At 42.1% G+C, this 23,895-nt stretch overlaps 1 protein-coding gene across 3 annotated transcripts; it reads left to right on the forward strand.

Annotated features, from left to right (window-relative positions):
• Positions 1–767: 767 nt before the first annotated feature.
• Positions 768–21,372, forward strand: VPS26C (VPS26 endosomal protein sorting factor C). Of its 3 annotated transcripts, none has more exons than XM_061627682.1 (8): positions 771–993; positions 5,589–5,732; positions 12,770–12,919; positions 14,671–14,751; positions 15,477–15,551; positions 18,098–18,248; positions 18,778–18,930; positions 19,867–21,372. In XM_061627682.1, exons 1-8 carry the CDS (start codon positions 937–939, stop codon positions 19,947–19,949), a joined length of 894 nt encoding a protein of 297 aa, XP_061483666.1. In that variant the 5' UTR covers positions 771–936; the 3' UTR covers positions 19,950–21,372. The 3 variants fall into 3 exon arrangements, with proteins under 3 accessions (XP_061483667.1, XP_061483666.1, XP_061483668.1); XM_061627684.1 differs by lacking the exon at positions 771–993 and adding an exon at positions 1,000–1,297; XM_061627683.1 differs by lacking the exon at positions 14,671–14,751 and having other exon boundaries at positions 768–993.
• Positions 21,373–23,895: the final 2,523 nt, after the last annotated feature.

Below are 23,895 nucleotides of genomic sequence, written 5' to 3' on the forward strand. Positions count from 1 at the left end.
TTGGTACCCGGAGGAGGGCCTTAGATTCTGAATGAAGTGAACAGGTAGGTTCATATCGAGAGAGGCGTTCCACAAGGTATTGAGGTCCCATGCCGTGTAAGGCTTTATAGGTAAGAACCAGCACCTTGAATCTCGCCCGGAAGCAAATAGGAAGCCAGTGCAGACGCGCCAAGACAGGTGTTATATGCGAAGACCGACTGGTCCTCGTCAGTAGTCTGGCAGCTGCGTTCTGCACCAGCTGAAGCTTCCGAATTGTCTTCAAGGGCAGCCCTACGTAGAGCGCATTACAGTAATCCAATCTTGAAGTTATCAGAGCGTGAACAACGGAGGCGAGGTCGTCCCTGTCCAGATAGGGGCGTAGTTGGGCTACCAGACAAAGATGGTAAAACGCATTCCGTGCCACCGAGGCCACTTGGGCCTCGAGAGACAGGGAAGAGGCGAGAAGAACCCCCAAACTACGTACCTGTTCCTTCAGGGGGAGTGTAACCCCATCCAGAACAGGGTTAACATCCACCATCTGAGCAGGGAAGGCGTTCACCAGCAGTGTCTCGGTCAGTTACACTGACGTATGAAAAGGAGCAGAGAGAGAAAAAAAGACACCGTCTCTTGTACTGTTACTAACTAGACAATCGTCGAAGAGAAATAAAAGCTACCGCTGAACCTTGAAGGAACTGCCGTTGGTATGATGTAAGCGGCACATCTAGTTTTAAAAATAAACAGTGCCTTCAGGTGTAACGTTACTGACCCGGATATGACTCTAGGAGTACCCCTTGAGAGAGCGCAGGGGCGGAACTGGGCGGGAATCGAAAAGCGGAAATAAGGGAGCGGCTTCTCCCCGCTCCTTCCCGCCCAGAAAAAACTGAGGCGGAATCACGTGGCCAGAGTTGTACCGCAGGCTGGCATATCACGTGACCCCAAAACTGGGGAAGGGTCGCAATGGGCACCGTGTTGGATATAAAGATCAAACGGGCTAACAAGGTGTATCATTGCGGGGTGAGCATCCTTTCGCGACGTCGCTGTATTAGAAGGATACGTGAATATTGGAGTTGCCCTTTTTTCCGGGGGAGAGGAAGGCTGTAATTCTGTACCGCTTTTCTTGGGGATAAATCCCATTGGACGTTTATGGATTTACTTGAATCATGCTTGGGATCGTGCTGCAGGTGCCGCTTCCTTCAGCCGGGCTTGTTCCCGCAGTGAGCCTTGCTAGGATTGCAACCTTATAGTGCCTGGAGGAGGCACCTGCGCTGGAATGAGTACCCTGAGAGCTTGACTTCGTTCTCCCAAGGCAGCAGAAGAGGTGGTAAACTGTTCTCGCCCTCGTTGTTCTAAGCGAGGGCTCATATGGTGGAATACTCCACCATGGAGGAACAAGAAGGGTCCTCCTGCACTAGGAAGCGGGAGAACCCGTGGCCCTCCAGAAGTTCTTGGACTCCAGTTCTCTGCAGTCCCTGACCATTGGCTATGCTGGCTAGGGCTGGTGGGAGTCCAGCAGTATCTGGACCGCCGCCGGCTGCCTATCCCTAGTGTAGACAACGCTGAGCCCATGGTTTGCCCCAGTAGATAGAAACGTAGGAAGCTAACAGTCTCCTATTTGAGAAGCTGGGTTATAGAGACATCTTTAAAAACCTTTTGTGCTTTCTCATTAACTATGTAACATCCTGTTTTGAGACTTCAAGAATAAAGCAGCGTGAAGATCCAGATAAAGGAAACAGATCAGGGGTGGGGTAGGGATGTTGTTGGACTGCAACTCCCGTCAATCCCAGCCAGCGTAGCCCAGTAGTCAGGGATGTTGGACGTTCTTGCCTAAGAGCATCTGTAGGGTTACAGGTTACTCATCCCTGCACAACTAACATGTTGAGAAGAAAGCAAGTCTGCTATCCTCCTCCCTGACACCTGTTTATAAAGATTTTATTTTTACTTTTGGTAGAGGGCTTTATATTCTCATATGGCTGCCATCTACAGTCTGAAGTATAACAGTCGGGCACAGGTTTACTACCTTATCTGCTGACATGCTGTGATACATATGAAATGTTATGCTGCAGTATTCTGCATAGGGCCCATTCAACCTAGAGTGCCTCTCTTTCCCAAAGAGAAACTTGAATTGACTGTTGTGAGAAATGGATTATTGTATTATACATGCATAGAGAGAAATGTATAGTACAAGAGAAGATCCAGTTGCTGAAAATAAGTGGAAGAGTAAAAGGCTTTTCAGTGATTTTTAGGCCACAATTACACCACACATTTATTCCACTATTATTCCACTTCAGATAACCTTGCCTTCCCCCGAAATGGTAGTTCGTGAAGAGTGCCGAGAGTTGTTAGGAGACTCTTATTCCCCTCATAAAGCCACAATTCTCAGAGTTCTGGAGAGAGGAACGACTGTTGAACTACTCAGACAACTGTAACTCTGTGAGGGAAATAAGAATCTCCTAACAACTCAGCACTCTTCACAAACTACCCTTCCCAGGAGGGGGGGGGGCATCCATAGCGATTTAAAGTAGAATACTGGTGGAATAAATACATGGTTTGAGTGGGGCCTGACTTGTGTCTGTTAACTATGCAGGATGCCAAATCATTGCTGCATCCCAATGAAGCATAACTTAGGGAGACTAAGGGTTAATCATCACAAAGTAGCAGCATGCATGTGTTTAGGGCAGGAAAGGTTCAGTAGGGGCAGTGCTTGTGTGGAAATTCAAGAGAATGAGATCTGTTTGGTCCAAAAAAAGAATATGGGCAAGTTAAGAACATGGAATCCAAAAAATATTTTGTTTATTAATGGAATTCAATAATTGGCCTTCAGAGCATGGCTCATCTCATCTAGCATTTTGTTTCCAACAGAGCCCTCTGGGAAGCTTATTTAGTATGTAAAGGGCCTTTTCTTTCGTTTGTCCTTGGTTTCTGATACTTGGAGGTATCATGCCTATGTATAGAAATGCACTATGTAGTTGTTGGGACAAACAGAAGAAAATACTTCTTCAGGTAGTGCATAGTTAAACTGGCAGCTAGTGTAGTTCCTTCAGGAGAGGTGTTACATGTGTGCGGAAGGGAGCACTGGCTGCAGCATTCTGCACTAATTGTGGCTTCTAAACCAAGCCTGAGAGCAGCCCTGCATACAACATGTTACAGTAATCCAGTCCTGAGGTTACCAAGGCATGAGTCACTATGGCCGAATTTTTTCCCTCTGCAGTGGAGATGGGTTTATTGAAATGATATCTCTGTGAGATACGTTGCTGGCAAAACTCTTGACTTTGAGTTTCATGGTATCGCCTCTTTTAATACTTAACAAAGGTGTACTATACTGTGTATTTCAGATGAGACAACACTATGTTTTCCTTTTCTGTGGCCCTGTTAAAGTGACAAACGGTTATTTGTTTGTACTGCACTTTTTCTTGTTCAGACAGCGTTTGTTATTATTTGGCATTGCTCAAACCTGCTTTTTCTTTGTCAGAATCAGTTTTTAAAAAGTTGCTGGCAAAAGAACTCTTCCAGATTTGCAACAGAACATGTGTATTGCAAGAGATGGCTTAGCTGTCACTATGCCATAAACTTCAGAATATATTATACAGTAGGGCCCCGCTTTTTGGTGTTCCGTTAATACGGCGCCAGCAGGGCGATCACATGGAGGGGGGCTGGAGCTCCCTGCACTCCAGCTGATCGTGCCAGAGGAGGGGAAGATCAGCTGTAGCATGCTACAGCTGATCTTCTCCTCCTCGGGGTGGGGTGGGGGGGTCAGACGCCCACCCTCCAGCTGATTGCACCGGAGGAGGGGAAGATCAGCGTAGCGTGCTACAGCTGATCTTCTCCTCTTCTGGCATGATCAGACTCCCGCTCGAGCTGATCACACCCAAGGAGAGGAAGAGCTGATCTTCTCCTCTGGTGCGATCAGCGGGTTAGGTTCCAGACCCCTGCACTACAGCTGATCTGCTTTCCGGCGGTTTTTGCTTTCCAGCAGAGGTCTGGAACCTAACCTGCCATATGAGTGGGGCCCTACTATATACCTCTGTAGAATACTGAGATGAATGGAGCCTCGTCTGCACTATGTTTTTTAAGCCATATACCACTTTAAACACTCATGGCTGGTTTCACAGAGTGGTTTAACAGTCAGTCTCCTTTCCCAAGGAACTCTGGGAACTATAGCTCTGTGAGAGGAATAGGGGTCTCTTCTCCACACCCTTAACAAGCTTCCCAGGATTCTTTGGAGGAAGCCATGACTATTTAAAGCAGTATGATACCGTTTAAAATATTTATTGTAGATGGGGCCTTGGGCTGTTGACACGATAGTGCTCATGTGTTCTGTTTCATGAGACAGAGCTCAATCATCCCCCTGATTTATGATGAGATAGCTTGGAGATGGCTAGGATGCAGGCGGTGTAAACCCTATGTAAACATGACTAAACACAGGTAAGGACACATTGGCCTACTTTGTGGCAGTGATGGCTGTAATATTGTAATAGTTGACCACCACCATTGTGACATCCCCAAGGTGGCGTTCAGCAGAGCTTTGCTGTGCTGTCTGGGAGCCCTCGGGAGCCCACTGTGACCTGTTTGTTAGGCACTTCCCCTGCTGGGGTCAGCAGTTTTTAGAATACTTGCTGCATCATTTAGGTGCCAGTTTCAGCCTTCCTCTGTCTCCCTCTTGTGGTACTTACTGATGCTGGTCACTTCACTCTGCTGTGCAGCAGGGCTGTCTGTGCTGCAAGGGGTTCTTTCTCTCTTCCATTCTTGCCACCCAGTCTGAGTTCATGTCATAGAATCCAAACACAGGGCAGTGTCTTGTTTCCCTCTGCAGGTTTTGAGACCATAGCCCAGAGAGGTCTTGGACTTCACACATGGACAATAAGTGATCCTGAGGGTGATGGTGGGATGCAAAACACTTCCTAGAGAATTATACGCAGTCCTGTTTAGATGAGCAATCTAGGAACAGAATGTCAAAAAGAAGTGTTTGGCTTACTCAGTGCCATTGTCAAAATGCTTTATAACTTTTTACAGGGAATCCCTAGGCACAGCTATTACAAATTCATCTCTTCAGTGATGAATCAAAATCTCGCTAATACACAGGCTTGCTTTTCTTCAGAAGTCATCTGCCACTACTATGACACAAACCAATGCTAGTAATGTTTCATTTATAACACCTTTCATTTTGGAGAACTCTGCTGGGGTGGAAATATTTCCATTTCACAAGTTCATTAGTAACAATGAATGGATGCCAGTTGCAAATAGAATATTGAGTATTCTTGGCAGTTTCAAAGGTTTTGGTTTTGTTTACAAAATACATGTAAAATAAATAGGCTAAACTAATTCATTCTCCAGGACTTCAGAAAATTTCCCTGTGCAAATTGCCCTAATTAATGTAAGGGGAAAAAATCTAGAAAATCTTCCAATTCAATTTTTTTCTGAAAATTCACAACATTGCATAATAGTAGGAACTAGCACAGAAGATTGCTAGACGAATGGTACTCTTTCCTATGTCATCCTTATATTTTCTTGGTGAGTGATGCTTTTGAATAACCATAGCAGGTTGCCCTCCAGAAAAATAACATGAGAAATCGATTGATTCTTGTTGACTTTTCTCCCCCCCCCCCCTCCAGGAAGTTCTCACTGGAGTGGTGGTCATAACAAGTAAAGATTCAGTCCAGCACCAGGGAATCTCATTAACAATGGAAGGATCTGTAAACCTACAGCTCAGTGCCAAAAGTGTTGGAGTGTTTGAAGCCTTCTACAATTCTGTTAAGGTACAGATATTATAGTTGTGGAAAGATTTCTTAAACCTGTTGCATATTAATATGAAGCCAGAATATCAAAGGAAGACTTACTGGCTTCTGCTGTTTTTATTTTAGTGTTGCTAATGTTTCTGTAATGAAATTACATTTATTTATGTGTTTAAAACTGTTTTAAAATTGTGTTCAGATTAAGATAGTGTTAATAGAATGTTAGTAGGTACAGTTGAGGTATGACTGACAGGTGGGAGGGTGTATGTGAGAATTCCAAGGGGAATTTTGAGGAGAAAAGCTGTTGGGGTTTGACAGTTAGGGAAAGATAGAACTGGAGATCAAGAAGAGAAGATCTAGTTAGAAGGGCTGTGGTTTTTGCGGGATGATTTCATTTGGGATTAGTGGAGTAGGATAGGTAGGCAAGATAGGGAAAATAGCAACTTATTCATTTATTATCACATTTAACATCTTGTATATATATATATATATTTATTCAAAATGCCATATGTCAGCTTGGTCAAGAGTGCTACCAAACTAAGGTCCTATTCTGTACCTATAACTATACCAGTCATACAGACAGATTATGCCAGTGGTCACCTTTTGGAGAAAAGGTGGTCGGGCTGAAGCTTGTGGTTCAGAGGGCATAACTGACCCAGGCTGAGGTGGACCTCCTGGAGATTTCCTGATACAGGTGTTTGGGAATCAGGAGGTGGTAATCCCAGAGATACAGGAACATCACAGTTTCCCTTTCTAATTGCTAAATTAATACCAATACTAAAAAAAACCCCTACCTTTCAACGGGTGGGGAACCTGTGGCCCTCCAGGTCTTGTTGGACTACAACTCCCATCAGTCCCAGTCACTTGGCCAATGGCTAGGAATGATGGGAGTTAGAGTCCAGTAACATCTGTCTTAGCTTGTTAAGCCAAGTTATGCAGGTTGTTTTACAGCACGTGTAGTCCCTTCACTCCGTCCTCCATAGCATGAACCATAATTTCCTGGGTTTTTTTCTGACCTGCGAAACAATGGTTACCACCTTTGGAATAAGCCAATTTCCAACCTTGGTTTATTATCCTGTGTCAGCTCTACACTGCATCAGCAGTGCCAGGGGGGGCTGGAAATTCCTGGGTCTTTGGCAGGGAAGGAAAGTCCTTAGCCAGCAGTCGGGTTGTAAATCTGCCAGGCCTATCCGAAGCGTACTTGCCGAGTCAGAAGTCCAGAAGCGAGGTCAGTGGAGGTCCGGGATCAATTGCCAAGGAGGTCAGTCAAAGAGATGCTGCAGGGAAACTAGGTCTACACAAAGCCACGCCTGACGTTGCAGTCAGCAACAAGCTGCAGCCAAGGTGTGCCTTATAAAGAGCAGGATGGACAGCAGGTGTGAGCCCTCCGCGTTTGGGCCTTAAGGAGACAGGCCTGCCTCTCTTCTGCCTGACCTTCTGCTGTCTACGTTCTGCAGGTGAGGGGGGAGTATCCTGTTCACTGTCTGTGTCTGGCTGCAGGGCCTCTGCTGTCCCTGGGGTGCTCTGCAGCTGAGGGGCAGAAGGAGCTGGATTCTCAGGAGGCTCCTCCGTGTCTCCTGCTGCTCCTGGGTCTGCTGCTGTTACTCCCGAGTTGTCCTCATCTGAGGAGTCCTCTGACGGGGCCATGACATCCTGGCTTGTCCTGAAGCTGGTAATCATAATTTCCTAGTTCAGATGAAATGAGAAATTATGGTGTATTAGAGATTTCTTCGTTTAAGGGAGGAGTGAAGGGGCTGTGTCCACAAGGAAAAGTCTTGTAAAACGACTGGCTAAAGCAGGCCAGTGTCAATGGGTGCGTATAGTTATAACTGGAAAATTCCAATACTTTGTGTGAATTATTCAGATTTACAGGTGTTTGCATGTCCCCCTGGTGGTTGAGAGAATTTGCAAGAGGACTGTTCCAGGTTATTTTATCTGGTACTTGGATGGGGACTGGCAAAGGAGGGTTTGAATTTGGAAGCAGTGAGTGTGTAGGGAGAAGGAAGGGGGAGGGAACTAGAAGTTGTGCAGAAAAAGTTCCACCTGTAATCCTGGTTTCTAAGCCCTCAGAGTTCTTTTCCTGCAACTGTGAAAGATAAAATTAGCTTTTAAAATGAGTTTTATGCTACAGCTTGTAATGATATCTCTGCTGATCAGGTTTTCAAGTATGGAAGATGCTATCTAAAATAGCAGTAATATGTATTGCCTGTTAATAAAATGCCCCAATTAAGATTTGAAACTTAATATCTAGTTAAAAGAGACACAGTTATTCCAAAGAGACAAACTATAAAGGATCCTCACTTTATATGCTAGTGCAGGTGTAGCCAACTTGGTGCCTTCTGGATGTTGTTGGACTGCAACTCCCCTAAGTTAGAACCAGTATTGCCAGTGCTCAGGGATGATAGGACTTGTAACCTTCACATGTTGTTGAACTATCATGTTGGAATTGCAATTCTGAAATCCTAATCTGAACAGCCCTAAACCTGGGTGTCTGTAATCCATCTAGGACAGTCTGACTGGGACCCCTGCTTTTTAGGGTGGTAAAATGGGCAGTAAAATGGCAAATGAAAACAAGTGTGGAGTTATGCATATTGGAGCAAAAAATCTTAATTTCACATATACGCTCATGGGGTCTGAACTGATGGTGGGTGACCAGGTATGAGACCTTGGGGTCGTAGTGGATAGCTCGATGCAGATGTCGACCCAGTGGGCATTGGCTGTGAAAAAGGCAAATTCCATGTTAGCAATCATTAGGAAAGGTATTGAAAATAAAACTGCCAATATCATAATGCCGTTATACAACTCTATGGTGCAGCCGCATTTGGAATACTGTGTACAGTTTTGGTTGCGTCACCTCAAAAAGTATATTGTAGAGGTGGACAAGCTTCAGAAAAGGGCAACCAAAATGATCAAGGGGATGGAGCAACTCCCCTATGACGGAAGGTTGCAGCATTTGGGGCTTTTTAGTGTAGAGAAAAGGGGAGTAAGAGGTGACATGATAGAACTGTATAAAATTATATATGGTGTGGAGAAAGAGGATAGAGAAACGGTTTTTCCCCTCTCTCATAACACTAGAACTTGTGAAGTTGGAAGATTCAGGACAGACAAAAGAAAGTATTTCTTCACACAGCTCATAGTTAAGCTGTGGAATTTGCTCCCACAAGGGGCAGTGATGGCCACCAATTTGATGCCTTTAAAAGAAGATTAGATAAATTAATGGAGCATAAGGCTATCAGTGGTTACTAGCCATGATGGCTATGCTCTGCCTCCATCATTGGAGGCAGTATGCTTCTAAATACCAGTTGCTGGAAACTGCAGAAGGGAAGAGGGCAACTGGTTGGCCACTGTGAGAACTGGATGCTGGACTAGATGAGCCATTGGCCTCATCCCCTTCTTATGTTTTCATGTAGCAGTTTTTTGTTCAAGTCACTGTGACGCATTCCAGCTTTTTCTTCAAAACAGCCCCAAAATGTTATGATTCTAAATTTGCTGGGAACATTTGCTCCCTTTGGTATCTAATTAGGTATGAAGTTTTCTTTAATCCTATTAGCTTCTTATCACCCAAGATGCCAAGGTCTTGCATGACTATCACCATGCCTCTAGTTCCAAAGTTCCATCATGGCTCTGTTGCTAAAGTTTATTTTATTTTATTTTATTTATTATTAGTTTTATATCCCGCCCTTCCTCCCAGCATGAGCCCAGGGCGGTTGATGGTTCCTTGGGCCTAGCAGGGCCCAAACTAACAGGGGCAGCATAACTGCCCAACATGATCATGCATATGAGGAATTTTTTCCTCATTATTTTGTGTTCAGCAATTTTCATATTGTTTAGAAGTGAAAATGAAATGGAATATTAGAGAATGTAGTTGTGGATAGCAGCATCTGACATGAAATGAAGTTTCTTTCTTGCTTTTGATTTGAGAAACCACTCTGAAAACTTTGGCTGGGACCAGCAATAGGACCCATCATTTGATACTGAGGCTTTGTCTTTTGCTTCTCTTTTTTTCTCAATACCTGGTTCTGCTTTCAGACACAACCCTCAAGGCCTCCACAGCTCACCACTGGGTGTCTCCCAGGTCATAGTTTAATGATCACCAAAGTACGGAATATTAAACACTAAAAAGCTTAGAGAGTGTGGCATACACAGAGTCACAGTGAGGGAGCTGTGTGCAGGGCTGTTGCTGGGTTAGTCCAGAGAGGCAAGCAACTGCCTCAGTTTCTATTAATGAATTTTTGAATTTGGAGCTGTCTGAAAAGAAACCACAACAGTCCCATGAAGCTGATAGGCTTGCATAAAACTGATATAAGAAAAGATGTCAAATAAATTCAATTGGTCAACAAACAGTTCAATCCTAGCCATGTTTACTCAGATGTAAGTCCTATTGAATTCAATGGGGCTTCCTCCTAGATAAATAGAAATAGGATTGCGGTCTTTGCCTGTCTCAAACTGAACAGCACCACACTGCTATATACGTATTTAATATTGCATTGGATTATGTATTCTCTCTTCTTTTTTACAAGAGAATAGCTACTTCTGCTGCTACTTAGGTAATGCTGTTAGCAGTTGACTGGCTTTCCGGTTTTTTTCTTTGCCCTCTTAATATTTGAGAGAGGTGTAAAAGTGCAGTCCTAAACATGTTGCATGTGCCTTCAAGTCGACTACGACTTACGGCGACCCTATGAATCAGCGACCTCCAAGAACATCTGTTGTGAACCACCCTGTTCAGATCTTGTAAGTTCATGTCTGTGGCTTCTTCTATGGAATCAATCCATCTCTTGTTTGACCTTCCTCTTTTTCTACTCCCTTCTGTTTTCCCAGCATTATTGTCTTTTCTAGTGAATCATGTCTTCTCATGATGTGTCCAAAGTATGATAACCTCAGTTTCATCATTTTAGCTTCTAGTGATAGTTCTGGTTTAATATGTTCCAACACCCAATTATTTGTCTTTTTCTCAGTCCATGGTATCCGCTAAGCTCTCTTCAAACACCACATTTCAAATGAGCTGATTTTTCTCCTATCTGCTATTTTAACTGCCCAACTTTCACATCCATACATAGAGATCGGAAATACCATGGTCTGAATGATCCTGACTTTAGTGTTCAGTGATACATCTTTGCAGTTGAGGACTTTTTCTATTTCTCTCATAGCTGCCCTCCCCAGTCCTAGCCTTCTTCTGATTTCTTGACTATTGTCTCCATTTTGGTTAATGACTGGGCCGAGGTGTTGATAATCCTTGACAAGTTCAATGTCCTCATTGTCAACTTTAAAGTTACATAAATCTTCTGTTGTCATTACTATAGTCTTTTTGATGTTCAGCTATAGTCCTGCTTGTGTGCTTTCCTCTTTAACTTTCATCAGCATTTATTTCAAATCATTACTGGTTTCTGCTAGTAGTATGGTATCGTCTGCATATCTTAAATTATTGATATTTCTCCCTCCAGTTTTCACATCTCCTTCATCTTGGTCCAATCCTGCTTTCCGTATGATATGTTCTGCGTATAGATTAAATGAATAGGGTGATAAAATACACCCCTTTCTCACACTCTTTCCAATGGGGAACCAATCGGTTTCTCCATATTCTGTCCTTACAGAAACCTCTTGTCCAGAGTATAGGTTGCACAATCAGATGCTGTTGCACCCCCATTTCTTTTAAAGCATTCCATAGTTTTTCATGATCTACACAGTCAAAGGCTTTGCTGTAATCTATAAAGCACAGGGTGATTTTCTTCTGAAATGCCTTGGTCCGTTCCATTATCCAACGTATGTTTGCAATATGATCTCTTGTACCTCTTCCCTTTCCAAATCCAGCTTGGACATCTGGCATTTCTCGCTCCATATATGGTAAGAGTCTTTGTTGTAGAATCTTGAGCATTACTTTACTTGCATGAGATATTAAGGCAATAGTTCAATAATTACTGCATTCCCTGGGATCCCCTTTCTTTGGAATTGGGATGTACATAGAACGCTTCCAGTCAGTGGGCCATTGTTTAGTTTTCCATATTTCTTGACAAATTTTTGTCAAAATTTGGAGATTGTCCTAAGCATATCTGCTTGGATATAGGCCCCATTGAATTTAATGGACCTTACTCTCAGGTAAGTGGGCATAGAGTTGCAACCTTACAGAGCTTACGTTCAGTCAACAAGATCATTTTTCTGTCTCTTACTTGCCTGCAATAAGGCATGCAGTTTCAGAAATTCTGAAGGGCTGATGCTGTTTTGCCTGAAGTCAAAGGATTCAGTCTCAGATGTGTCTGTGGTTTTCTCTCTTTTTATTAGTTATTTGTTGTTATGTTCCTTTAAGTCCATTATGACTTATGGCGACCCTATGAATCTTTTGGATATATTCATAGGGTTTTCATGGTAAGAGGTATTTAGAGATGGTTTACCATTGCCTTCCTCTAAGCCTACGGCACCTGGTAACCAGGCCTGACCCTGCTTAGCTGACGAGATCGGGTATGGCCATAGGCATGAAAGTTATAGATACATCAAAAGCAATTTGCCTCATTAGTCTAACTACGCTTTCTAGGAACTTTTGCCCTGAACTAACACTGACTAAGCATGTCTTCGTGGCTCTAAGACGTTGACTCTGCAACTGGGTTCCCCGACTCCCCTTAAGTAGGCTGGGATCTCGTGTGCGCACACAGGCTCCTCCTCAGCTCATACTGTTGAACTTCCTGCCTCAAATGCCTCTGAGCGCGAGGCAAAGGTGGTTTGATCTCAGCTTCCATCTCTGACAGTGGGGGGCTGCTAGCTGACAGTTTGGGCGGGGGAAGTTGGGCAGCGCTCAGCTGGGAAACATTTGACTTGCAAGGTTAACCTCTGGTGGTGGCAGTGGTGCCACCGCCGGCACTTCCACAGGGGGGTCTGAGCTATCCAAGATGGGGGCTGGGGCACCCTGTGAGTCCTTCTCGCTATCTGCCCCCTGCCCAGGTCCCCAGTCCAAGTCCTCATCCTCTGTTTCGCCCTCATCTATCTGCCTCCTCCCTGCTTGGCTCATGACAGGTGCTTATACTCAAAACTGGTGAAGGGCAGCGTACATTTCATTTTTACTTTTTTTGCAGCCTATCCAGCTTATTAACAGTACTGTGGAAATGGTAAAACCTGGAAAACTGCCCAGTGGTAAAACAGAAATTCCTTTTGAGTTTCCACTGCAAGTGAAGGGGAACAAAGTTCTCTATGAAACTTACCATGGAGTTTTTGTCAACATCCAGGTAAGAGAGGCTTTTAGTTTTGGAGGCACAAGCTATTTGTAGGGAATGTACAGCCATAGCTATTAATATTTATTAAATGTATTTGTATTTTTGGGAAGCCAATTTAAAATACTAAAACACAAAAAATATGGTGTATTTAAACAATTAAAAAGCAGAGTTGTCTTAATCCATTGGTGATCAGGAGCTGGTGACCTTCTTGGCCCTGGTTTCTCCTCTGCTGTGTTTTGATGTAGGCCTAAATAACAAAGAAGACTACATTAATGTTTTTCCTCTTAAAAGCTTTTTATCTGAAAAGAAGCAGTATAGAGAACTCTGTAATAGAGAGCATGAGAAAGGAAATTACAGAACACAAGATTGTTAGAGAATGTTCATCTATAGATCTTTTCATTTCAAGATTCCTTCAGTGCCACCTAAATTGTGTGTGTGACGTGTCTATATATATATGCACAATGTTTCCAAACTTTGTTCCTCATGCCAGCTGTCTTTCTTTTATTTAATGAGTTTCCTCTTACCTACTCTTGGCTTAGATTTCTCCCAATTAGGTGAGCAACAAGATGACAAAAGTTATGCCAATGCATATGTTCAGTTACTTCCTGTAAATTTTTAACTTAGGATGGATATGTCCACTGATGCTTAAGCCATTTTGATTGTACTGGAGCAAAGGGAGCAATTTCACTGAAGTAGGCTTCCATGGGAATATTTTACTGCAAGAGATTGTGCTGAGGGCAACTCAGTCCTTTTCCTTCTTGTAGATTAATAAAGTCTGGCCAAGGCCAGTAATATATCAGTCCTTTGAAAAGTGTTTTGTCCCTGATCCTCCTTGCAGAATGCTTTGTTTCTGGTTTTGAATAAAATGCCTTTATTATTACCGCAAGGCATGAGTGTTGACATAGCTTGCCTCAGTAATACAAGAAAAAATTGGGGGGGGGGAAGGAAATGGACTGCCTTCAAGTCCATCCCGACTTGTGGCAACCCTGTTTAGAGGTGGTTTACCATTTAACAGTTGCTAAAATGATTATTTATTCATTTTAGTCTCTGTCTTAGATTGAGATACTTAAAAAGAAAAAGACAGCATTAGTGTTTCCAGTTGATCTTTAATTGAAACACACACACTAAATTTTTAAAAAGCCAAAGTTAAGCACTTATAAGTCCCACTGTATGACTTAACTCTCCTATTAAAATTAATGAGATGTATAAGTTCTTACATTTGGATCACTTTCACTGTCTCCTTCATTAAGAAATGAAGCAAAATAAACAGCAAGTGGGCCTGTTATTATTATTATTTTAGTATTAGTAATTAAGGATCCAATTTGCAGAAATATCACCCAAATGCTTTCTCTCAAACTACAAGCCATTCAAATATTTATTGCCTTACTCCTTTAGGGTTTGCGGAATGTAAATTAACTTATTCCCCATGGAATTTTCCCTTTGTGATAAATAGAGCTATATTGCAGTAAGCGGGTATTAAAAGTTTTCCTGTCAGAAGACAATTCTGCAGAAGATGTAGATTAAACCATTTTCAGCACAGGTTGTGCATAAAAGTCTAATGATGACTTGGAACAAATGTGAAGTCTATTCTTCACAGATGGTGGATTCAAAATACATCCTAACTTGTTTTACATAAACCTAGACTGATCTTCAGAAAGACCTCAGTCTTAAAATGCTAATCAGCAAAATAAGAATTGGTTAGTAGGATTCATTCTTTTTTCAATTCCAAGGCAGAAGCTTTGTTTGTTTGTTTTTTTGCATAGTATACTCTTCGATGTGACATGCGGCGCTCTCTCCTGGCCAAGGATTTGAGTAAGACTTGTGAATTTATTGTCCATTCACCAGTAAGTATTTTCCAACTAGCAGTTAATGTCCAATTGTAAGAAATCAATGGAGATTTATAGCAGAAATAATGTAGACCTCAAGTTTGGGAAAGTGATAGAAGAGGTTGTGGAAGTTCTGCATGGTTTCCTGAAGGCAAGAATTTGGATTCTCACAGGATAATGGATAGTGGCTTGGTTTGCATGTCATGGTAAGCTAAACAATGGCTTATTGGGACCACATGAACATGCTGGCTTCTGCGGAGGAGCTTGTACCTGCTTTGCCCTTCCTTGTTCCTTTTAGCATAGCGCAACAGCTAAGCTGAACGTTGCCCTAGTATGTTGTCTAAACCCAGGGTTGTGGTTAATGTTTCTTCTCCTTAACCATAATCTGTAGCTAAAGTTTGGCTTAGTGTGTGGCTCTCCTTTTAATTCTGTACTGAAACTGTATCTTGTTGCTGTGCCTGAGAGGAGTGCTGTCCTAGACTGTCTCTCTGCTGTGAGTCTTCCTCGCCATTGAAGATAATGGAAGCTTCCTTCCACAGACCTCCCTCTAGGCCACACAGACGGCAAGTTGGGATTGCTGGCACTTGTCCTGCCAACATCACCTTCTGACAAGAGCTACTTTTCCTATAGTGAACCATTTCAGTTCTTGCAGTACAAGATTTGAAAATATATAACTCCTCAGGCTACATAAATTGACCAATAATGGACTTACTGTTCTGAACCTCTTCTTCATTCTGTTGCAGCCTCAGAAAGGTAAATCAACCCCAAGCCCAGTGGACTTTACTATTACTCCTGAAACTCTTCAGAATGTGAAAGAGGTGAGACCTACTTTCCTACAAGGAATACTTTACCTCTGAAAAAAACTGGTTCAGTTTATATGCGATGCCAGACTGCATGAATGAACCGTGTGCACAGGTTTCCTTTGCCCTCCTCCCCTTGTTCTCATGCACTGTTTTCTTTTTCTTGCTTCTGATTTAGTGTCAAACCATAGTTTGCCATTTGAGCTGGGTAAATCATTACACAATGGTCTGTGCAAACCGGCATTGTGATCTCAGTTCTAATTGTAGTTTGCAAGCAAGTGACAATTTGCCCAGTTCAGATGCAATGGCCACTAAACTGAAAGCTTGGGGACCTGGCTGGGAGGGCGTGGCAGGAATATTTATAATAAAACCCAGTTCCCACTCCAGTGGTTCTCCTAAACCTGTGCCACTCCCACCACTCAGTCTCACTTATTCCCTCTGATTCCATAACCTAGTAACACTGGGGTACCAGCATGATACAGTGCTAGTCAGATACAGATATTATATGTAACAAAGGTATTTACATTTATTTATTCCAAGATTATGAAGTCCACAAGCTTATCTGGTTACTTTGAAATAGTACTGTACTTTTAAATGAGCATATGCTTTGTAAACTACATACTATCACATTGAATACCAACACTATTCAGCTATTGATGTTATCCAAAGATAGCTTTAAAGAAGCATTTAGAAAGCCCTTTATCCAAATTGCCCTTTTAGTCTTTCCATCTCAGTTAAGTCTCTCCAGTGCTGCTGAAAGCCTTTTCCAAACCTTTACTGACCTGTTGATGTGCAGGTTCGTCTTGCAAATCTTTCCTCAGGCACTCCTACCAGTCACTAGAGACCAGCATTCAGATTAATTTTAGATATCCGTGCCAGACATTTATGATTAAGCTTGGCTCTGCTTCTGGAGTAGTATGGGAATAGTTTCTCAATGTTTGGTACCAAGAAATTGGGGGAAAGAAATCTCTGCAAGAATTATAATACATAGTCTGCATGAGTTAGTATGGAAGTTGTTATGGGATTAGATTTGGCACTAATTAGTCCTGTCTTGCATGTTATGTGCATTTACACTTGGATGCCACCTTTGCTTTTGTAAGATTTTTGATTGAGCACACTGCCTACATCGTGCTAACCTTGGGGTTTTGAAACTTTCCATCCCAGAGCTGACCTGAGGCCCACCAGTCACAAAATAACAAAATGAAGGGAGATATTTGCTTCATTAATTGCCAATTACTGGCATTTTCTATTAAAATCTAATCTCTCTCAGGAAATGGCTAAATTCTTTTCCACTTTGATTTCCATACAGCAGGAATTTCATGGTTCAGCTTCCCTTAGGCTAAGTACAGACATTGGTTTGGGAGGCATTGTGCCTTGGCCTTCTTATGTTAATCAGAATTTGCTGATCCAGAGACTTTTTATTTTATACCTTCCCACATGTCTGAGCTCCTGGCACTTCCCTCCTTTCCTGCCACAATTAGCTTGCAACTGTTCCCACCCCCCAAAGGGGTGGCTTTTTTTCATCCTTCTTCCCTATTCCTTTTACATCCATTACTTCCTCCTATACCAGCTTCCCTTTCTTATCCCATTGTTCTCTATTTCCAAATTATTACTACTTCTGGAGTTGCTATTGCTGGCATCCATCTAACCAGAAGGTTGCTACAGGGCCAGGGCGTGGGCTGCAGCACTGAGACCTATTGGTGGTTCCTGGCCCAAGGTTTGAGAGAGGTTGTGCTACTGTGTAATGCTGAGCTTTGCACTTTTCCTGTCCATAGAGATTGCCACTGAGAGCATATACTTGCTTGGGTATATAATCCAATACCTGTCTTTCAAGGCAAAACAGGTTGTTACCAGTCAAGTATTTTCATTACTTTTGTGCTTTCCCTAAAATACCTTTTCTTCACAAAACTATAGTCCCATCTAACCCTTTTTCAACTAAGAGCTTAAACTACAGCATACAAAGGGTTGAAGTTTAGCTGGTAAAGTGCTCCGGTAGATATTAATGGCAGCTCCTTTCTTGTGGATACTGTTAATTTCTTTGTTGCTTACATTTATTTATTTATTGTATTTATATACTGCCCCATAGCCGAAGCTCTCTGGGCGGTTTACAGTAACTAAAAACATTAAAAACAAATATACATGGAATACAACATTAGCTTTAATAAGTGAAAGTTTCAATAGAAACACAATAGGGTCTCCATTTGGGGGCTCTCGTCACTGGAAATGCAATCTGTGTATAGGTGATTTAGAATTTTAATTCTTGTTCTGTAAGATTAGACTCCTTGTCTGAGCTTGGATTAAAAGACAGTGATACAGGTCTGGCTGCGCCAGTCTAATTTTTGAATAAGACTTAAAGAAAACAATATTTTCAGGCTATTTCTTACTATTTATCAATTTCTAGGTATTGTACAAAGTTTTGAAAGAATCAACATGATTCTTGCTTGCAAGCTTACAGTCTAATAGGCATGCTATAAAGGGAAAATCATAGAACAGAAAATGACACGTTCAGTTGCTAATTCTTCATAAATTACATAACCTTTCCTCTAACTCCTTTTTGCATTTAGAGGGCCTTGCTCCCCAAATTTCTCATCAGAGGCCATCTCAATTCTACAAACTGTATCATAACACAGCCACTAACAGGGGAGCTTGTGGTAGTGAACTCAGATGCCGCAGTTAAGAGCATTGAACTCCAGCTGGTGCGAGTGGAAACCTGTGGTAGGTCTTTAGGCATGCATCTCTATAAATGTTCCAAACAAATGTTCCAAATGTTTTACAGTTTAAAAGCACTGTACAGTATTTTCAACTTATTCATTCAATTGAAAGTCAACTATTCAGCTTTAGAATGTTTTGAGTGTTTTTATTTGCTGCCTTGGGCTCCTTCTGGGAGGAAGGATGGGATACAAATTAATTAAATAAATAGAATAATTGAAAACTTTGATATGTGATCTTGCTTATTGACAGAGCAATGGTAAAGGTCACATCACATGTTGGAAAATTCTAAGAAAGGTACTTGTATGTGAAAATTAATGCTACATCTGTAAGTCATAATTTGCAATCCTAGCTATGCATGCAACAATTTACATGCACGTGAGTTCATTGTATATTTAAACCTCTAAAGTTGTAACATTCTTGTTTGAAAGCCCCTGCTCCCTAGGAATTTTCTAATATGTGAAGCACAGCATGGGGAATATGTTTAGCAAGATTTAGTTTCCTTTTAATGTCACTTTTATTCTGTTTTTCAAAGGCTGTGCTGAAGGTTATGCTAGAGATGCCACTGAGATTCAGAATATTCAGATTGCTGATGGAGATGTCTGCAGGAATCTTCCTATTCCAATCTACATGGTATTCCCCCGGCTGTTTACCTGCCCCACCCTGGAAACCACAAACTTCAAAGTTGGTAAGGAGACAGAACTTTGAATTACTACTACTATTCTTTGAATGTTATCGTGGAATGGTTAGGTACATGTGATCTCCCAATGTTAAGCATGCTGGGTGTAATCCCATTGAAATCATTGGACCCAAGTCCATTGGTTTCAGTGGGTCTATTCTGAGTGACTAGTGTTGCATATCACCATAAGAAACTATCTAAAAGTGATAGATATACTGCTAATTGTACTTGATTTTTCAGTGTTGGTTATCTGGAATTCAAGAGTGTTCAGATCAAGTCTTTGAAAAATCCTAAGCTTACAACACTCTGCTGGTCGATGTAATTGGGAAAGAATAGGTGCCATGAGTACTTACTGGATTATTAAGAATACTCAATATTTCTTGCTTTGTACTTTGCTACACCGGTTGCAATATCTGTGTGTACCAAGGCCTATCCCAGATGGTGGAACCTGTAATAGGCATTTCATATCCACTTTGTTTGTGGCATGATGTATGTGGCCTTTGCTAAATGAATTGCTAACCTCCTCTCCTGAAAAGGTAGGACTTCACCAGGTTTGTGCTGTTCAGCCATATATAAAAAATCAAAGGCAGGCTTGGACTGGTGCAGTATCTAGACAAATGTTAATGGTCAATAGCCAAAGGGAGGATGTGTTGCTTTATGATGTCAGTCTTTATTTAAAGAAAAAGAGGTAGAGAGACACATCCAGGACCTGCGAAAACTTGAATTTGTGCTTGCTGCCTTGCTATGAACCCAAATGAAGCTTAATTTTTGAACTAGTACTTGGCACACAATGAATGGTGCTGGTCTACTTGTCCCTAGTGAGATATTAACCCAGTGTCCATTTGAGGATTCTTTCAAACCATTCTACAAACCACAAATATACTGCTAAGATTACAGAGGCCTGTGCCCACAGTGCTAATTCCAGTATTGTGTTTGTTCTTCTAGAATTTGAAGTTAACATTGTTATCCTCTTGCACGATGATCATCTCATCACTGAAAACTTTCCACTGAAGCTCTGCAGGCTGTGATTAATTAGAATTCTCAGGACTTCCAGTGGGACCAGAAGCTTCCTATCAGTTGGAAATCCAGTAGGTTGGCACTGCATGAACTAAGCAATGTGATCACTCCTGTGTGTCTTAAATCCTATGGCAGTAAAACAGTAATTATTAGATGGTTTGAGCCTGAATGGTATGCTGTATCTATAAAAGAGCATTCACAAGATCAGTGTCCAATAAGACCCAGCTGAAATTCTGCCATAGCTCTTACTGGAGAGCCAATCTTAATCAGATGTTGGAAGAGCTGCCTCTAGTGAAACTGTATTGCAGACCAGATAGCTCTCTATTTGGACTATACATCTGTTTGATGATTGTATGTGTTAGTTCTAACAGTAAGAGGTCCTAGCAAGCAGGGCTTCTGTTTAGCAGTATAACATTCCAACCAAAACTATTTCTCATCCATGTCTTAGAATTTGCTTACTGTGCTACAAGTAATAAGACTATGAATTTTGAAAGAGTTTGCAAGTCGTACTAAAATAGGTATTTTAAATCTAAATACAAGCAGAGTGGTGGAAATTGCATGTACCCAAGTAATAGACTTGCGAACTAGAAAGAAGCTAAACATCTTTAAACAATAGTTTTTAGAAGTTCCTGTTTTCTCTGTTAGCATTTTAAAGAAAAACTTCATTTGAATATTCCTGACCATCAACCTTCTGTGAGGGATATTTTAGCTTGGGCAGTGGCTAACGTAAGTAGCATATAACTTACCAGTATTGGAGGATCAGCTGATATTATGCTGCTTTCTTCTGACGAAATTACTTTTAGTGTGAGATGAAATCCACTTGAATAGGAAAAAAAAGGTGTTTAGTGCATAGAGGAGAAGGTAGAATACTATGCTGCTACCCATCCTTGAGAGGTGTCTGGTTACAAGCTTAATAATTAAAATTTGATGCAGAATCAGCTGCTGACACTTGTAAGGGCAAATATGCTTAGACATGATCCTATCTCCTACTCACACACTTCCGATTGCTGATAATAGGTCTGAATAATTCATTTAGAAGGTTCTAATTAATGTACACCAAATAATTACAACCCATTGCTGAGTCATTGGCCACATACACACCATACATTTAAAGCACATAAAAACACATCATCTCCCCCCCCCCAAGAAATGCTGGCAGCTGTAATGTAATGCTACAGTTCCTAGGATTCTCTGGGGGGGGCATGCTCTTAATGTGCTTTAAATGTATGGTGTGTACACAGCCATTAATCTACTTGCATAGAGTAACAGGGAGTATAGAGTTAATTCTCCAAAAGTGCCTGCTGCACCATGGTTAATGTCTTGATTTCTCCCTCTTAAAAAGATGCTTATTGCTAAAAAGCAGATGAAGTCCGGTCATAGATGTATGTGTTAGAAGGCAAACTAAAGTTCTGTGGCTCATTCAACACTCATAAAGAGTTGTCTTTATTATGTAACCAGTTGCTTCTGTACCCAGGTTAGGAGGACATTGGTTTTACTAGGAAGTGGTTTCTGTCACATTATTTCGGAATTTTAGGGGGAAACTTGTTGGTGCTGCTGATTATTTACTTCTAGACATAATCAGCATCCATTTTACTTAAATGATTATATGTAGGTTATGATACTATGGAAAGGTCCCACCAGGTGTGCATAACAGTGAAGAGATAGTGAATCAACCTCCACCCCCTACTAAAAGTGTCCTGTTTCCCCAGGTAGCATGCCATCAGGTGAGTAGTAACGCTGCCTGGTGTCCAAAGGGAGGAATCTACCACCTACTAAAATTGTCCTTTTTGTGGAGCTTGCATGAATGTTAAGAATAGAGATCCTATTTGGATATCGAAGTCTCTACTGAAGGCGGCAGTACCACCACAACCCCTTTCACTGTTAGGGAAGACAAAGGAAGAAACATAGAAATCTTCCCTTCTTGAAGCTGAAGCCATTGCTTTTTTCTTATCTTTGTCCCTAAAAAACTTGCCACTTACAAAGGGCTTTGAAGATCCAGATTAATACAAGTTGCCAATCAGCTTCCCAGAGATTAAATCAAAGTGTGTATCTAGCAAATACCTGTGCTGCAATTGCCCTGGCAGAAAATTGTGCGGCATTAGCCATGAGTTGTTGTTCTTGAAATCTTTAACAAGGTTTTCTGCCTCTTGAGGATCATCCAAAATATTGTCAAGCCACAGAATAGACACCTTTGTAAATATATAAGCAGCACACAATACCCTAATTGCCAGGGCCTTATGCACCCTCTTGAACACCATATCAGGCTTGTGTTCTGTAGAGTCTTGGAATTGTGCATCTCTTTCATTTGCATTGTACAAGAAACAAGTCCAACAATGGCTGTCTGCTGCTAGGAGCTTCAGCTGGTCCGTAAATTCCTGATCTAAAACAAAATTTATTCACATACACGACAAACTTCTGGTTCTGCAAAGCCATTCTGATTTTTTTTATAGTAATGGAAGTACAAAATCTACTTTGACCTTGTTTAACATTTTGTTTAACTGTTTGCCTCCGGAGTGTTGAATTTCAGGGACTGGCTTGTCCGAGGGTAGAATCAGATCCAGATCTGTCATAGCCTAGTATAGAAGAGGCAAACAATGACTTAGCCCCCCATCTGCCCTGTTGCTCTGATTGGGGGGGAGGTGTCAGACAGACCCAACTTGGAGGCCATCCTCTCCAGATCTAGTCCTAAATAAATTCAGGGGTGGGGCTAATGTATAATTAGGGTTTTAAACCCTTAATTAAAAATATAGCTGGGAAAGGGGTGGGGGAAGGAGATATTGCATCTCCTCCTCCTCCTAGAGACATTAATTCTGCAGGGTGCTGGCCCAGGTTCAATGCCTCAGTGGTCATCGATGCCCCCCCCGGCATTGATCTGGTGGGAGGCATCACAGCACCCTACAGAATCAAACCCTTTCCTGAACAGCTGTTGGTGATCCTAAAGGAAAGCCATTTGTGGGCCATAATTTACACGCTGCAGAATTGAACAGCTGACATGTTGGACAGAGGACAATTCTGTGCAGGTGATGCTTAGTAAGCGACTTTACTTTAGGAAAGCCGCTTGTGGAGCATCACTTGCCCCCTTCAGCAGAGAGATTGATGTGGAGGGGAGGGGAGGGGAGGGGGCAGGCAGGCAGGCAAGAAACTGGGCCTACCGACTCTTGGATCTGAGGTAGGCCTTTTCCCACCTTGCCTGGCTCTCCTCCTTGCTTGATACCTCACCACCTGACAGCTATGGATTGCTCTGGGTGATCCAACCTGGCCTGTAGGATTTTGTTGCTGGCTGAACCCAACTCAGCTGATGCCAGAGTCCTCCAAATAGGCTAAGTGAGAAGTAAATTCTTGCATATCCGAACTACCATTCCATTTTCCTCTTCCATGTCTCCTTGCTGAATATTACCTGAGGTACAGAATTAGTATCCACTGTATGCAGAAATTGAGCAGCGGACTAATGTTTGCACCTTTTATTAGTTTGGTCACATGGCACCGCGTGGGGTTCAGATCTGGCAGTTGTGTATCAGGTAAGTATGTGAGGAGCAGCAAAATTACAAACTGAAGTGCAGTTTAAGGTCTTTGCCAGATCAACTACAAGGGCTTCTTAAATTGTTTTTAGCATAGCCCCACTGACCTGCAACCAAATAGGGACTGGCTGAACATGGGGGTATAATAGAAGGTTGATTCCTTTTGTTGGGTAGGCTTAAGACCCTACATACTCTCTGAATTTGAGTCTGTGTTGAAGACATTCACATTTCCCCGGCACTGAATTGCCTTCATCATCAGATTTTCCTCAGCATTCTTAAGCCAAAACAAAGCAGGAAATATCATTGAACGCCCACTGGTGTCCTGTGCCTGCACCACACAACCTCCCTTTAGTGCTTACAGCTTTTTGCTGAATTAGAGAAAGAAGTGCTTATCGCCTGGTCAGCACAATTAGAGATTAGATTTGCCATGCCAGACCCT

Source organism: Rhineura floridana, chromosome 5, assembly GCF_030035675.1.
Source record: "Rhineura floridana isolate rRhiFlo1 chromosome 5, rRhiFlo1.hap2, whole genome shotgun sequence".
NCBI classification, from domain to species: domain Eukaryota; kingdom Metazoa; phylum Chordata; class Lepidosauria; order Squamata; family Rhineuridae; genus Rhineura; species Rhineura floridana.